Source organism: Macrosteles quadrilineatus, unplaced genomic scaffold (genome assembly GCF_028750875.1).
Source record: "Macrosteles quadrilineatus isolate MER2022 unplaced genomic scaffold, UCM_ALF_1.0 Scaffold_1__1_contigs__length_201487025, whole genome shotgun sequence".
Classification (NCBI taxonomy): domain Eukaryota; kingdom Metazoa; phylum Arthropoda; class Insecta; order Hemiptera; family Cicadellidae; genus Macrosteles; species Macrosteles quadrilineatus.
Genome location: NW_026542594.1, coordinates 47,581,512 through 47,598,849, shown reverse-complemented (window position 1 = coordinate 47,598,849; position 17,338 = coordinate 47,581,512). Strand labels below are relative to the sequence as shown.

General features: G+C 34.4%; 1 protein-coding gene across 7 annotated transcripts in view; it reads left to right on the top strand.

The window, feature by feature from the left end:
• The window catches only part of LOC128982937 (rab5 GDP/GTP exchange factor-like), a 255,403-nt gene that overhangs the window by 186,649 nt on the left and 51,416 nt on the right, over positions 1-17,338 (top strand). For all 7 annotated transcript variants that reach the window (XM_054402024.1, XM_054402025.1, XM_054402028.1 and 4 more), the window contains exon 11: positions 14,405-14,574. In XM_054402024.1, the coding sequence (XP_054257999.1) occupies positions 14,405-14,574 (170 nt within the window). The remainder of the gene's footprint in view (positions 1-14,404; positions 14,575-17,338) is intronic.

Genomic DNA, 17,338 nt, shown 5'->3' with positions numbered 1-17,338 from the left:
CCACTGTATTTACTTATTTCGTCCGAAAAGTGCTAAGCTTGCCACGAGGGCAAAGTCTATTGTGCGAGAAAAGAATACGCATCATTTTGATAATAAGTAACTTAGGCCTAAGTTAACTTTTATCCTTACTCATCCAAAAACTTATTGCAGACGGCTCTATGTGAAACTGTAAGTACCAGGGAGGGTAGGGGGGACGCGCCAAGGTCCGCGGCCAACAAGGTCTACGACCACCAACCTGACCTACGATTGGTGGTGCGAAATGTCCGAGCTGAACCAGTTCCGTGACGGGTGAAGGGGATGTAGTCGTGTTTGCTGCCGGTAGACCTTGTTGCCAGTGGCCAACGCATCTGTTAGGCTGGTGCGGTCAGGACAAAGTCTCCTTTACATAACTAATATGCATTTGTTTATTGATACTATCATTATCATAGCATTTAAATGGGATAAGAGTAAGACTAATACAAAAGTAACCCGTGCTATATATTTGTATAGCATTTTTGCTACTAAGATAAATAAATCTGGTTTCTGCTTATTTTCTTAGAATAAAAAAATCCTTTTGTATTTTTTGAAGTTAATTACCCTTTTCGAAACCCTCCTATAGTAGGTGAATAATTTACTTTAAACTTTGCAATGTTAAATAAATATTTTAAAATCAGAACGATAATTAAACTTTTGGCCAGAAGATATCATAATAAGTTTTATTTTAAAAAAGGCAACTTAAATTTTTGGGGAATGTTATTATTGTATTAATTGTAATAATAGATGAGTGAACAAATCTTCTTACTACACTTATATTAACAATTGAGTTATTTGATTTTACAAGGAAATCATTGTAAAAATAAAGCTTGTTATACATAGCCGGCACTTATTGTATATGTATGGCTGAGTACCATACGAAACAACGCCTGCAAAAACTAGTATACCTTTTGCAAACCCCGCTGTATTGTGGGATGACAGGAACGCCTTTTCCATTCATTTAATCAATGGATTGTTAATCTTTGTTGCTTTTAATAATATTTTATTTATGCGCTGCTATGTTGTAGTTTTGTAAAATTTCTCAAAATGACATCATATTTTCAATTATTGTATTGTACTAGAGAACCCGTTAGGCTCAATGAGCCGCATATGAAACATAACGCCAAGAAAAACATTAAGCTTAAATTCAAATAGTTTTAGTTACATCTTAGAGTTGTTTGAAAACTTATTAGAAACTAATTTTAAATATCTCTATTTGCGTCGTCAAGGCTCACTTACATTACCGGTATTTATGCTCTCAGTTTTAACTGATGACTTCTAATGAATGCTAAACGATCTGCTTCAATTCGAGGTAACATGCTGCAACAAAGTGTTTCCAGAATCGAGAACTTAAGAAAACCTTATATGCCTTACTGATAACCTGTGTTAAGTAATTTAAGTCGAGTCATTTTATTTCTTTGATTTGAGACATACGCCAACCTACTCAAACGAATTTTCTCCGTAGAGAATCCTGAAAAATGAGGTGATATCAACCATTTCATGTGCTACATGTTTTAACACAGAATACAGTACCTAATACAAAAAAAACACACTTATTTTAATAAGGAAATAAATTGAAAGAATAACAAACAAATAAATACAGCTAAGGTATTTTTAACATTAGGTAGGTATATGGAAAGTTCGCTTTAGAAATGAATTATGACCTTAAAGGGCAATTTACGAAATAATGGATAGTTTGGATAGTAATGGAAGTTTGACAGTTTAACAGTTTGCTACAAACACTTGGTTGAAATGAAACATTTTACTACAAGTGTACATGTTGCTCGAAATCGAGCAATTGCGAAGAAGTAGAGTACGGTAGTTGTTTAAAAACAAATAACTTATTTAAAACCTAATAAAAGTCATAATTTCCGATGAGTTTAAAAGACTCAACTCATAGATCACGTACCTAACAGTTCCATATAATCAACATTTCTTGTAAATATTTTATAATTTTTCAAAAGCTGATCTAGTTTTTTAGTGTATTCTACAAATATTTCCCACTTATAGCCGCATTAGGTTGTCCATGTTGATCTTCGTCAATGATAATGTAGTCTGCATGGTACTACCCATTGTTGCCAGTACGTTTACAAATTTCTGTAATTTTTTTACAACGATAACATTTTGTTTACATTACTTAAGAACTGCCTGATTTTCTGCATAACCTCTCTATCACAATTGTATTTGCTTCAATTGGGAATAATTTGGCTAGTTACTGTTATAACGTATGTTATATAATTGAGTACACGTATATTCAATTATATACGTGTATACTCAATGGATAAATTTACCTGAAAAAATGCAGGATTGAAAGGCCTAATATTGTTTAGATGGTTTTTTGTTTCCCTTAAATGTGAATAATGCAAATCCTTCAATGAAAGTTTTATTAAAGTTTTTTGGATGTAGTCATATTATTTTAAATCTCTTGACTTTTAATAAAACATATATTTAATGTCCTTGCCGTAACAGTTTAATTCAGCCTTAGATTGTTTTCCTTTGCCAATATAATCATAAAGTTAAGTCCGTGTTTCCTACAAAATAGTAACACTTCGACTAACATCCTTGTTCATTTTTTGTGGGAATATTCATACTGTAGGTGTTCTTCATTATATAGGAGGTAAAATATATCAAATTGCCAAGGCTTTTTCGATTATTTAAATTGTAAATTAAAGTAGTACATTTATTTCATTTCTATTCAGCCAAAATCAGTAAATGAACCCAATGCGTTTCGTTGAATTGAAAGATAAATAACAGCAATTAAATTATACAGCTGATCAAAATGTAAACAATTATGTTCTTCATAAGGAAAACATGGGAACCTTTAAAGCCACTGGGGCAGAGCTTAAGGGACTTTTTCATAAATGTAAGGCCAGTTTGCAGATCTACTCGACACGCTCTTTCCAATGAGACGTCAATGGATAAAATCGGTTAAGAAATGGCGGAGGAGTTCAACCGACAAAGTGTAATGTAGCGTATTAATTATAAAGATTTGAATTTGGGTTGGCGCAAATATTACAATAGAAAAAAGAGAGAGAGCCTGGATGAATTGATATACTAAAAAGAAAACAGCAACAGGGACACTATAACAGTATATCTATCTATCTATACTTATTTAATACGCAAGCAGGTTTTTTGTGACAATTACTCCTCCGAAACTACTGAACCGAATGACATGTTTTTGGTGTCATTGGAAAGAGCGTAACGTGAAGTTGTGCAGGAAACTTTCTTTTTAGGGAAATAATTAGAGAGTGAGGCCCTGGAGCCCTTTAAAGTTTCGTATTTCTCCATAAGATTAACATGGGATTAACAAATATTGTTATAAAACTCCAGCTGATGTCAGAAATTAAAAGTGAGAAGAAGAGCATATGTCAATATTGTAAACAGTCAATAAGTCTGCTAATTTAACAGTTTGCTACAAACATTTACTTACTTGGTTGAAATGAAATATTTAATACTGTATTTGAATTTAGGTTGGCGTAATTATTACAATATAAAAAGCAAAAGAGCCTGGATAAATTGATATACTAAGAAGAAAACTGAATTAACACTGACTGTGCTGCATTTCTTAGTAATCATTGAAAGAGCCGATTTGCAAACTATGGAAACATAGGAAAGTCATAGAAACCCACCAACGAGAGGAAATAGAAAAAATGTTTTTTTTTTTATATTTAAAATCGTTATTATGGACAACCTAATGCGGCTATGAGTTAGGCTATTTGTAGAAAACACTAAAAAACAAGACCAGATTTTGAAATATGATAAGATATTTACAAGAAATGTTGATTATATCGATCTGTTATGTACATCTTGAGTATTTCCATAATCTTTGAGTTGAATCTTAGTCATCAGAAATTATGAGTGTTGTTCATTTTAAAATAACGCCTGTAATACTTAGCAATTGCTCGAATTCGAGCAACAGGTACACTAGTTACTTATTTAATACGCAAGCAGGTTTTTTGTGACAATTACTCATCCGAAACTACTGAACCGATTGGCATGTTTTTGGTATCATTGGAAAGAGCGTAACGTGAAGTTGTGCAGGAAACCTTCTGCTTAGGGAAATAATTAGAGAGTGAGGCCCAGAGGTCCTATAAAGTTTCGTATTTCTCCATAAGATTAACATGGGAAACAAACACTGTTATGAAATTCCAACCACTGTTGGCAGAAACTATAAGTGAGAAGAAGAACATATGTTAATTATTGTAAACAGTCAATACGTTTGCTACGAAACTATTGATTTCCTATAGGAAAATTTGCTAAAAAAACCAAGTGTTGCACGTGATAGGGACTTAAACGTGAAATCTGTCCATAAAGCACATTTGTCTGATATAAGGTTTTTGCGTAACAATTAAGCTCTTAATTAGGACATTGAACTATGATAATTATTATAATTCATTTTTATTTTAACAATATCTATCCACCACCGTAAATGCGTCGATGATATTATTTAGCTACAACTGCAGCGACCCTTGTCGCGGCTGTAGCTACCAGCTACCTGCCGCCGAGAGAAAGCTCGCACCCCGGTGTCCTCCTGATTGCGAACAGTCCTGATTGCGAACAGTCCAGACTGCGAACATGTTTGGTTCTACGAGGTGGAGGGGGTCGTCCGTGGGGTGGGGAGGATTCCTGATAGCGAACACATTTTGAGTTGTCGGGGTTTTCAACCCTTTCATAGAAACCCTTAATAGAATGATTTAGCCAAAATCACAACTTAAGACTGGTAATATACATAATGGAGAGGATGAATGTCCTTAAAGACACACATCTTTATGAGACGTAGTATAATTGTACGTAAAGCCGCTTGTGACAGATTCTTTCAGACTCACAAATCCGTTCTGATAATATTTAAAGTGGTTGTTTATTTAATAGTATATTTCGTACCTAGGGCCGAAAATGAGGTTTTGCTGGCTCGAGATAGTTTTTAAGTTTGTCCCGTGGTACGAACGCTATTTTTCACCACACTATACCCTATTACTATATACTATTCACCACAATAATGATGCAAACTGATTGTCAACACAAGTACAACTTTAAGTTTATGTAAAGAAATAATTTGAGGATCAGCAAAATAATAATAAATAGTTGCTAGGCAGCGGTGACAATAAAACAATTCTATTGAAATGCTATGGATACTGATTGTGTATTTAATATGCATTCATGTGTTAGGAAAGTAGGCGGGCAGCTGATTTTGCGGCCTTAGGGATGTACAAACCTGCTCGGTCCCCAAATGACGATGACAGCTGGCATGGCCAGCAAAACGCCAGCCACCAATTGACGTATGTAAAACAGCTAAAAACATCATAGTGTGGTGAAAAATTAATTACAATATGTTTGACTTAAACAAGCAACTACAATAACTAAACAATCTCAGAATAAAAGAAATAAAACAACCATTTCATATGAATACTATAGTTTAACACAATTAGCCGAAATAACATGCATTTGCCAATATCACATTCCAAACTCAATCATTACCTAAAAAAAACATCAATTTAACGAGCAATTTAAATAACAACTAAAACAAATACAATACTTACATACATCTTACATCCGAAATAACATGTATATGCATTACATATTACAAACACATTACAACATCAATCATTCAATCAAATTCCCAACTGAAGCTCAACAACAGCGACTAAACCATCTTTACAGATTCCAAAATATTTGTTCGCAGTCTGGACGCCTCATGTTCAGGTAGTCTAACTGCATTTTTGATGTGTTCGCAGTCTGGACGATTTTACCCTTGTTCGCAATCTGGACTGTTCGCAATCAGGACACAACCCGCACCCCAACACATCAGTCTTTGTTTGGGTTTCAAGAAACGCAAACTCTTTGTTCTCTTGCTCGCAAAACTGGACGCTCTGGTCATCGAACCGCCGCGCCGCTCCGCTTCTGCGGTGTTATGCAGCCCACGAGGCTTTGCACCCCCTGTGGCCACCCCGTGTTTTGTAGTAGGTGTTTGGTGTTTGAGGGCATTTGTCTCTCAACAGTTATTCTCTATTAATGGAGATGGTACTCAAGTAAGAGTACCGATAACGTGCCCGGCATGTCATTCCATTGTGGACCGAATAATTAGGGGTTGTTATTTAAATTAAATGAATTGTTGTTTTTACATATTTTATTTTACCCAATCTGGCTGCTTCCATAATTTATGTTACTTCAATTATACATACACTCACTCACATTTACGTACGGAAAACACTTTAATCTGTCATATTATTCGTTATTATAATATGTCGTATTATTATTATATTAAGAATCTACACGCTGAAGAAACACTCTTTTCCATTTTGAAATTCATAATCTCATATGTAATAATTTATTTATCTTAGGAAGGTGGCTAAGGGATGAATGCGTCCTAAAAATAGCCTACTATTATGGAGGGCCCACCACGAAAAGCAGTTTTCTTTTAATTAAAAAAGTTTGCTTATTGACACTGGGGACATTGGGTCACTTATTCTTGCCCCATAAGGAAGCCAATGGGCCCCATTTTTAGGTAAATCTTCTTCTAATTAAATAACAAATACTTATCATTCTATTTTCACTCACAATTTAATAACTCTTTATAGGTGTATTTAATCTTTTAACGGTGATTGAAGGGGTATACTGTAAGACATAATAAGTGGGCCTACAACGTATGAAATCACTTTATAATGCAATAATCATTTTCGAATTAAATAATGCCAGAGAGGAGATAGGATTATCAAAAAACTAGCTGAAGCCGGCAGACGTTGTCTTGCCTTTGGCTATTTATATAATTTAAGTATCGAGTAATAAAAACCCAAACTAATTCCAGGAATATTACAAAAATGTGTACGTTATCTTATATATTAAAACGTAACAGGTTTTTTTTATTTCACGATTCTGAATCAACCACTTGACTGATTTTCATCATTTTTGCGTTGAAAGAAAGATTTGAAAGAAGCCAATTTTGGGAACTAGGGAATGTCGAAGCCACAATTTTAGTTTAGGGTTTCAGTTTTTTTTAATTAAGTTTAAAATTTTAAAAAGTCCAGCAGCCGACGCTATCATTCTACTCTAGGTTTTGGTATAATACAATTTGCTTAACGTAACAGCTGAACAATCAGCGTTTTCGACACAAATTCAGCATTTGGATGAAAATGAAATGACATACGTAGGGTTGACTTTCTATACTATGTGTAATGCTTTAATAATTGATACGTTTATTTAATCGGTTAGAGGACGAGAGATAATTTAAATATCTATATAAATAAAATTACAGTTTTGTCTGTACATTGCTTAGAATCATGCAGTTTTTGGTTATTTTTACGTTTCATAGGCTAAGAAAGCCGAAACGAGTCTTATCTCAATTTCTGCCTGTATGTCTGTTTATCTGTTGTGACAGTGTTTTCGGGTCGGTGTCGTTTTGTTCGTACTGTCAAATAATTTCGAAGCACAGATAGTTCAATCGCTAGAAGTGGGTAAATCCAGGATCGGTTTTTCGTAAACTTTGGAATAGGTTTGGAGTTTTTGGAATGGGCTCAGTAGTGCAGCTTTAAAATCACTCAATCACTCTTGAGATTCCTTTATGTCCTTGCTGCTAAGCTCTCATCATCGCCCCTAATCAAGGAATGATGTGGAAGCAATCAAGGAATCGTAAAAAGGTCGTTGACAAGGAGTGGGTCGTAATTTCGCGGTATCTATTTGATGTCGAAAATCTATCGCTTGCGCTTTATCTTATTTATTGATTAAAGAATGTGTTTAAGATATTATACGGTAATCTGTTATGCAAGGGAGTCGAGGTATTAATCCAAGGAAGTAAGGTGTAAAAACCAAGGATTAATGGTAGAACGGTTTACGGTAATCAAGGTAGTAAAGGTATTAATCCAAGGAAGTAAGGTGTAAAAACCAAGGATTAGTGGTAGAACGGTTTACGGTGATCAAGGTAATCAAGGTATTAATCCAAGGAACTATGGTGTAAAAGCCAAGGATTAGTGGTAAAACGGTAAAGGTATTAATCCAAGGAACGATGGTGTAAAAGCCAAGGATTAATGGTAGAACGGTTTACGGTAATCAAGGTAGTAAAGGTATTAATCCAAGGAAGTAAGGTGTACAAACCAAGGATTAATGGTAGAACGGTTTACGGTGATCAAGGTAATCAAGGTATTAATCCAAGGAACTATGGTGTAAAAGCCAAGGATTAATGGTAAAACGGTAAAGGTATTAATCCAAGGAACGATGGTGTAAAAGCCAAGGATTAATGGTAGAACGGTTTACGGTAATCAAGGTAGTAAAGGTATTAATCCAAGGAAGTAAGGTGTAAAAACCAAGGATTAATGGTAGAACGGTTTACGGTGATCAAGGTAATCAAGGTATTAATCCAAGGAACTATGGTGTAAAAGCCAAGGATTAATGGTAAAACGGTAAAGGTATTAATCCAAGGAACGATGGTGTAAAAGCCAAGGATTAATGGTAGAACGGTTTACGGTAATCAAGGTAGTAAAGGTATTAATCCAAGGAAGTAAGGTGTAAAAACCAAGGATTAATGGTAAAACGGCAAAGGTATTAATCCAAGGAATCAAGGTGTAAAATCCAAGGATTATTGGTAAATCGGTAATATTATGTAGCAAGGAGGTAGCGGTATTAATCCAAGGAATTAAGGTGTAAAGCCAAGGATTAATGGCAAAACGGTAACGGTATTAATCCAAGGAATAAAGGTGTAAAATCAAAGGATTATTGGTAAATCGGTAATATTATGTAGCAAGGAGGTAGTGGCATTAATCCAAGGAATTAAAGTGTAAAGCCAAGGATTAATGGTAAATCGGTAATGGTATTAATCCAAGGAATCAAGGTGTAAAATCCAAGGATTATTGGTAAATCGGTAATATTATGTAGCAAGGAGGTAGCGGTATTAATCCAAGGAATTAAGGTGTAAAGCCAAGGATTATAGCAAAACGGTAACGGTATTAATCCAAGGAATTAAGGTGTAAAATCCAAGGATTATTGGTAAATCGGTAATATTAGGTAGCAAGGAGGTAGCGGTATTAATCCAAGGAATTAAGGTGTAAATCCAAGGATTAATGGTAAATCGGTAATGTTATGTAGCAAGGAGGTAGCGGTATTAATCCAAGGAATTAAGGTGTAAAGCCAAGGATTAATGGTAAATCGGTAACGGTATTAATCCAAGGAATCAAGGTGTAAAATCCAAGGATTATTGGTAAATCGGTAATATTATGTAGCAAGGAGGTAGAGGTATTAATCCAAGGAATTAAGGTGTAAAGCCAAGGATTAATGGTAACACAAGGTTCAACTATTTAAACAAGGAAATCAATAATGGTACGATAGTCTGCTTATTAATAATAGCACATCTATACTCTACCTACTTTAGGCTATCACAGCTCCCAGGATTTATGGGAATGGTCTTGGGATGGTTAGATAGGTTTAAAGCAACGGAATAAAGCAGGTAGAATGAGGCTAGGTGCATACAAATGGAAATACAAGCATAGAATGTACAAGCAAGGTAGATAAAGTACGATGTATAATCACTATGAGCAAAGCAAATCTACAAATTAGCGTGATAAATGATCTGCTAATTATATATCAAGCAATGACAATTTATACGTCTACTAAATGCAATAATACTATATATGTGCGATTCAAGCTCAAAATGCTACGGTATTATAATTTTCAAATGATTTACAAAAGGTAAAGCAAAGCAATTAGCGTTAAATTTAATCAAGCAATAATACGGATGAAAATAAATGTCGATGCAAATACTACAAATAGAATTGGAGACGTTCTCCTACCTTATTTGAAGATCGACTAGTCGGGTCGGTATTGTGTTCGGAAGTGAAGTGTCTTAGAGTCATCTCGGCCTCTCTGAGTAGCTAGACCGTCGTGCGCATGCGCGACAGGCAAGCGCGGGAAACTGGAGCAGGCGCGAGGTGCGTGCGCACGTCAAGGAAGCGGGAAATTCAAATCGGTGGAACCTGAATATACTTGTCTTGCTTGTCTATATTTCGTCTACGTTGATATTTAATAAAAAAAAATCGTACCACTATTTTAGCCTGTTACACTGTTTGTCCGTCCATTCTGTGGTTGCGTCTGTAACGCCAAAATGTCATTTTACGCGGCCTACTCCTAGAAAACTAGAGTACCGATCAAGGTTCTAATCATTTGTCTGTATTTACTGGATTGGTGAGAGTGTCTTTGGCTATAAAAACCTGGCCTCGCTTCTTTGAACACCAAATAACGTGTTATCAAAAACCCAATTTTGTTCGATTTTTGTCAAATTTTCTCCTAATGTTTACTATTACATTTGATGAAATAACGATCAGCTGTTTGGATTAGTTCTCACTTCTAGCTGTCACTGATATGTTTACAGTAAAAGTTGTTTACAAATACCGCAACCATTTCCGATCAAGTTTTGTTAGCACATCCAAACCAAGTGAGATTAAAAACGTTGTGCCTTACAAAAAAGGTTTCCATTCATTGACGGTGCTTCAAGGACAGTTGTGGTAAGTGCAAAGTAAAAAATCACAGCTGCAGTGGATGACTGGGTGATCGTGGATGTTGCTGCGATCGTGGAAGATCTTTCTGATTTTGCTGTGATCGTAACAGAGGTTTAACTTACAGATGTAGCTAAACTCAATTTTCCAATGTGTCACTTTTGGTTTTTACTACTTACATTTCGACAACGATATCGGTACTTTTCCTACTTAGGAACTAAAACTACAAACGTCCAAAACCCCAGATTTGTGCGTTTGTCACATTTCCTCCGAATATTTGCTAGATATATGTACCAATTATCGTTTAGAGAGAGATTACGTAATATTTTACATAAGAAACCTTTGTTTGGATAAAGGTGGTTTCTTCAAACTGTCATTAATATGTTAACATTGAAAGTTGCTTACAATTAATGCTATTATTGGGAAATAACTTTGATTCTCGAAAACTTAAAAGACATTTAAAACCAAGGGAGATTAATAACTTCGGTACTGCACCACATCAAGTGAAAGTTTTTTTTTAGCAAACCATAGTGAGTTTTAAAGCTTTACGTTGTTAACGTTACATGTTACATGTTTTGTGGCCTGTGTATTTATTTATTTGCCAACGGATTAAAACCTATATAAAACAGTTTGATTAGAAGGACAGTTTGAATTGGTTGCAAGTACTATAGTTCTTTTCTTAAATGTAAACGTTGGTTTATGGTACTGATACTTTTCCTTAGAACCGGTGGTAGCAGTAAGAATCATTTTTATGTAGAAACACATCACTATTTACAACTATAGTTATCGTTAGTGCTGCACCTTATTTCTTATTAAATTTAATTGATGTCCTACTGTATAATTTTTGCGTTTTCTGTCTGGACTCCAAAATGTTAGTTTATGCTATGAAATGATAAAACATTATTGAAAGATTTTTTAGCAAACCATCATGAATTTTTAAAGCTTGGCGTTGTTAACGAATAATTTTTTTGTGGACTGTGTATTTATTTACTTATTTATATATTTACCAACGGATTTACACAAATTTTACAGTTTGATTAGGCCTAAAAACGATTATCATAATATTTGATGACACTATCAAAACTTTCAAATAATTATTTTGTTTGTAATTTGCTTTGGTTAAAGCGTAGCAAATCCCCTAACTGCTATTGTGTGTGTATGTCTGTTGGTAACGCATTAATGTCCTTATTTCTCAGTGTTTCTTGGAAAAGACAAGAGCACCTTTGTTATTGAAAATTTCAACCCGAATAAAGTGTGCAGTAGTGAGGTTGAGGTAGTTTTTTTAACTTCTTTTAACCAGTGTGAAAAGTAACTTTCAATTACAGGTCTACCTTAGGGCTATAGATCTATAAAGCAATTCCTTTTATCATTAGATATAAAATATGGACTAACACGATCGGGTGACATTTAATTGCGAAGCATTCGTTTTGGCTTTGAAACTGTCAGATATTGTATTTGCGAAGGATTATATGTATTCCTATACAGTAATAGTTTTGCTAGCATATCTGGAAAAATGCACACTATATATGCAAACCAACTCCTGTTCTGAATATAAGGTTTCAACTTACTACAAGATTCCCGTACGTAGAACGAGCAAAACAGCTAGTACAAAGTAAAATTAAAATAATAGATGTTCTAATTTATTTTTTCAACAGTCTATAAAATCTTTAGTTTGTTTTAGTGCAATATAATTTGTTATAACTAACAGCTGGTTGAATATACAAATATTCTAAGAACTATGAGGTTAGTTTATGAACGAGTTAGTTTATGAGTTTTGCATAACTCGAAATATACGTCAATAAAAATGAATGCCGATTCTTGATTGCAAATCTGTAGTGCGTCCATACCTTTAGTTTGAGGCCAAAATATTGAAAATCGGCCGAGTAGAAGAGCTAACCCGACTCGGAAAAGAAAACCCAAATAAATATTATTATGGATGGCCATAGGTGGTTTATCAGTATGCATAATCTAATCATACGAAACCTTTTGTGTTAATAATTAAACGGCTTATTGTTATTTGATTGATTTGTCTTTAATTAATAAATGTAATAATGTTGTCGTTAACAATTTGCATTTGTGTTTAAAGTGAATTATTATTCTAATGTTATGTGCTTAATCTGTACCATTAATATTAGTGAGTAAAGTGGTGTATGGATTTCAAAACCATTAATAATCGTGGAATAGATATGACAAATTGAATAATTATTTTCTCGTAGCCAAGCAAGTGTACGGTAATTTGTACAATTACTACTTTACAGAAAACGGTCTCATTAGTCAGCCCGCAATACAGCAGTGCTTTGGTAAAGTATCCTACATTTTGCAGGCGTAGTTACGAGTGAAGTAGTCTCCAGTTGTCCGCCGCACCGTTTGGTTAGGTCGGCCAAACCAAACTGTGCGACTCAGAGGCAAGTGGGAGGGATTGTTGGTCTCATGCTCCGCCGGCCGCAGACCTTGCGGAAACTAGCGCGGGGGAGATTGACCGCGGTGGACCTAGGTATGACTCCGAGGGTAGGCCTATGTTTAGCCTAGTCCTTTTGATTGACTTAGTAGAGTCTATCAAGGCTAGCAGCCTACAGTCGAGGTGCTAATTAACACATGAGTTAGGTTAGCTAAGTAGCTTAAGTTATTATGGGACCCTAACATAACAAATGAACATGAACATTCCCAATAGCAAATTACTAGGTGTTTTGACACTTTGTGAAAGAATAAAATGTGCTGCAGTTTTATATCAAATCATTTATATCAGCCCTCAGGTTTATTGGGCTACCAATAATGAATCATTATTAAAACATTTCCTGGAAAAGTTTTTAACAAACACTAAATTGACTGCCAATTTTTCAAGTGATCAAGTGAAAACAGATTTTAAAAAAGTTAAGAAGGTATAAGATGTGATAAATGTACATCTGATGTACATAAATCATAAATCAAATAGCCTAGGGCAGGCCTTTTAGCTAGGTACCGGTAAGACTTTTGTGAGTTATGTCTAGACTAGGCCCAGGCTCTAAATCAAACGGTTGATGCTTAAATCATTATATTAATAACTTATAAACTTAAGTTAAGTTGGCTGCTTTAACTTATTTAAAATTACTGATTAACTTACTGCTAAATCTAGGTTATTCTACTCACCTGAAAATCGCAGTAGGTTTCAAAGTTATCACCGAGGAAAACTACTAGGCCTAATTAACCAAAAGCACTTATAAATTTACTTAGGGCTGTATACAAACTTTATAAACTTAAAAATTTAAACTTAACGCGAAATATAAACTCAAAACTTAAGGAAAAATAAACACTTAACCGAAAACAAGAAAGAACAAGCGCAGACGCCAGACGGCCAAACAAACACAAATAAAATGGCGGTTGTTTTGTTGTTGTTGTGTAGTAGACTGACTAGCGCTGCGATGGATGAAAATTACAACTACGTTGCTTGTCGTGATACTCCTTCCACGAATTGGCCCCAAGCTGTTCCCCGTAAGCCTTCTTCACAAGCGTGCCACAAGTCTGGCACAAGTTGATATAAAAAGGCCTTTCCAGACAAGCCTTTGACAAGGCTTGCCGTAAGCTTACGTGTTACCTGGGAATACACCTTCCAACTTGTTTTTAATTTTGCTAATGCAAATAAGCAGCTGTTTAGTAAATGGGTCAACCATTTTGTCTATTACGATTGTTTTAGTGTACGTTATACAATCAATATGTTGAACTATTGACAAGAATTCAGCAATAAGCTACAACCGATTAAATCAATCAATAAATAATTCTGATTCATGAGATTGCTTATAATAAAAGTTTACGACTGTTTACAAGAGATGACTCTTATACTCCCTGGGGAGTAAAAGAGCTACTTTTGACCCGCAACACATGTACTTAAAACTGCTGTTTTTGCTGTGTTATGACGAATAATCTACTATTTGATATTTCAGGTAGTTTCCAAACCTGAGACATTGGAGTCCCCAATGAAATTTTCAATTCTTCTTTCCCCAATATCTCCAGAACCAAGGATTGATGTGACACCCGACACTACTCTCAATACAATCAACTACGACTTCGACCTCTCTGACTTGAGTGCAGACAACAGCACTGCTGATGACATGTAAGTTTGAACACTTAAAGTATTATCATGCTTTACAATAAGTCAACTATAAACAACAATATTAAAATTCAAATTCACTTTACTGTCACATAAAAACATTTGTACATAGCAAAGCTATTAAACTGGTGACATTGTCAATTCAATCTAAACCTAAAAATACAATTAAGTTACAGAACATTTTTGTCTGACTCTGAAACAACAATTACATATAACAATACTGCTTATTTTTGTAAGAAGTCACTTACAGAGTAAAATACTTGGTTTAAAAGATAACTTTTTAGAGTATTCTTAAAGCTCTTTAAACGGATTTGGCTTTTAATGTTTGTCGGTAGATTATTAAAAAACGTCATACCCATGTAACTAGGGCCCTTTTCATAGATTGTTAAGTTATGTATTCGGTATTGAAAATTGTCTTTGCGCCTTGTGTTGTATGCATGTAAATGCTGCTGTCCACAAAGAAGATCAAAATTCTTCTGAATGAACAGTAAGCATGAATATATATAGAGAGAGGGAAGGCTCAATAATCCTAACTGTTTAAAGATTGGCTTACATGAGACTCTTGGCCGCGAAAACGTCATAATGCGAACAATTCTTTTTTGAAACTTGAATATTTTTCTCCATTTAGCCGATGAACCCCATAGCTCAATTCCATATTTCATAATGGAATAAAAATAGGCAAAATAAACCATTAATCTAGTTTCCAAATCAGTTCTATCCCTTAACACAAGCATTTGGAAACAAGCAGAATTCAGTTTATGGCCAAGTATTGTTATGTATTTTTTCCAGTTTAAATTTTGGTCAATTGTTAATCCCAAAAATTTATTCTGTATTGTTGATGTAATTTCAGTATTTAAAAACTCAACTGTAAATTTTTTAGAGTCATTACTTTGTGCTGTTTGAAATTTCATCAGATTAGTTTGTTCACAATTTAGTTTTAGTCCATTAGTACGAAACCATACTTCAAGTTCCTCCATAGCATTGATAGTAAGTATTTTAAGCTCATGTACACATTCAGCCTTAAGCAGGGCAGTGGTGTCATCTGCATATAAGATGAGGTTTGTATTAATGTTGCCATCAAGATCATTTATATAAATTAAGAATAATATTGGGCCAAGGATTGAACCCTGGGGAACACCAACTGAAATCTTTTGCCAATCTGATTGAAATTTTAATGAATATCTTTCAATTACAACTCTTTGCTTACGGTTACTTAAGTATGAACAAAGCCAAGAAATTGCAGTTTTTGAGAAATTATATTTTTTTTTACTTTTCTAATAGAATCTCATGCAATACACAATCAAAAGCCTTGGATAGATCACAGAAAATACCAGATACCCTCTGTGATTCATCCAAGGCTTCCAAGATGTGCTCTACTAATTCAGTAATTGCCATTGAAGTATTCCTGCCAGATCTAAACCCATATTGACTGTTGGAAAAAATATGATTTGATTTAAAAAATGCTAAAACTATCTGGGTTATTGACTCCACCTTTTTTAAAAATTGGTTTTATTACTAAGGAACCTAGATATAAATTAGATATAAATTGACCATGTACCAGCTTGGGAATTACTTTAGTAATTATTGTATCAGGCGTTATGTACAATAAAGCTTTGTCTATTGTCTATTGTCTACTGCATATTTCATCTGGTCAGGGAAGATTCCCTCAGTTAGAGATTGGTTGACTAATTAACAAAGAGGTTTGGCAATTATGTCTACATTGTCCTTTATGAGGTCTACTGAAATTTCATCCCATCCAACTGACTTCTTATTTTTAAGTGAACGTATGACATCTTTGACTTCTTTAATTGTTACACCACTGAAACAAAAAACTGGCAAAGAAGGTGGAAAAACCCTGTCAAGGAAACCAAGGGCATCTTCAACAGAAGGCACAATATTTAATGAATTGGATGATGATGTAAAAAATTAATATTTAAAACCTTAGCAATTTCAGAACCTGATGTCACTTCCTTGTCGTTAACTATCAAGTTTGGAAAATTCTGACATTTTTCAATGTTGCCAAGCTCCGTTTTTACAATATTCCATCTAGTAGTTTTTAGGTAAATTTCATATAGTATGAAACGATTTACAATAAAGCACGATTTATTTAATTAGGAAAAGTTTGAAAAACAAATAATTAGACAAACCAATTTTACAAACCCACAAACAGACAAAGTTCGTACTAGAGTATAATATCAGACGATAATACCTGCACTTTCATACCCATATTGACACTGTTTGTAGAAGGATTTCCTCAGAAATCTTTCTCCTCCCCCAACTTTCTAAGTTTGCAAAATGTGATGTATTAATTGCAGCATATTACAGAGTAATTTTTTCACACCTGACATACGCAGTGACGGTGCGGGGGTGTGAGTGTGGGAAAACGTCTTTCCTCTTCCAGAAGAAGGCAGTCAGAATAATCTTTGGTTTGAATAGAAGAACATCTTGCAGACAGTACTTTGATTCATCACAAATGTTAACATTTCCCTCAATATACATTTTGGAAACTTTGACTCTCATTAAAAAGAACCTACACTAATATCAATCTTCACCTACTCGTTCATTAATAATGAGTAGGTGTCACACATGTAGTTTGCTATCACATGTGCTCTCTAATTTTTTAAAGTTTTACATAGAAAAAAATAATAATTCCGCTTTAATTTGTATATAGTTTTGTGAGTAAAGAATCAGCGATTTGTTTTTAAGTGTATTATTTGAAAAAAAAACTTTGCTTTGTGAATAATGTGAGATAAACACTAAAACCTTT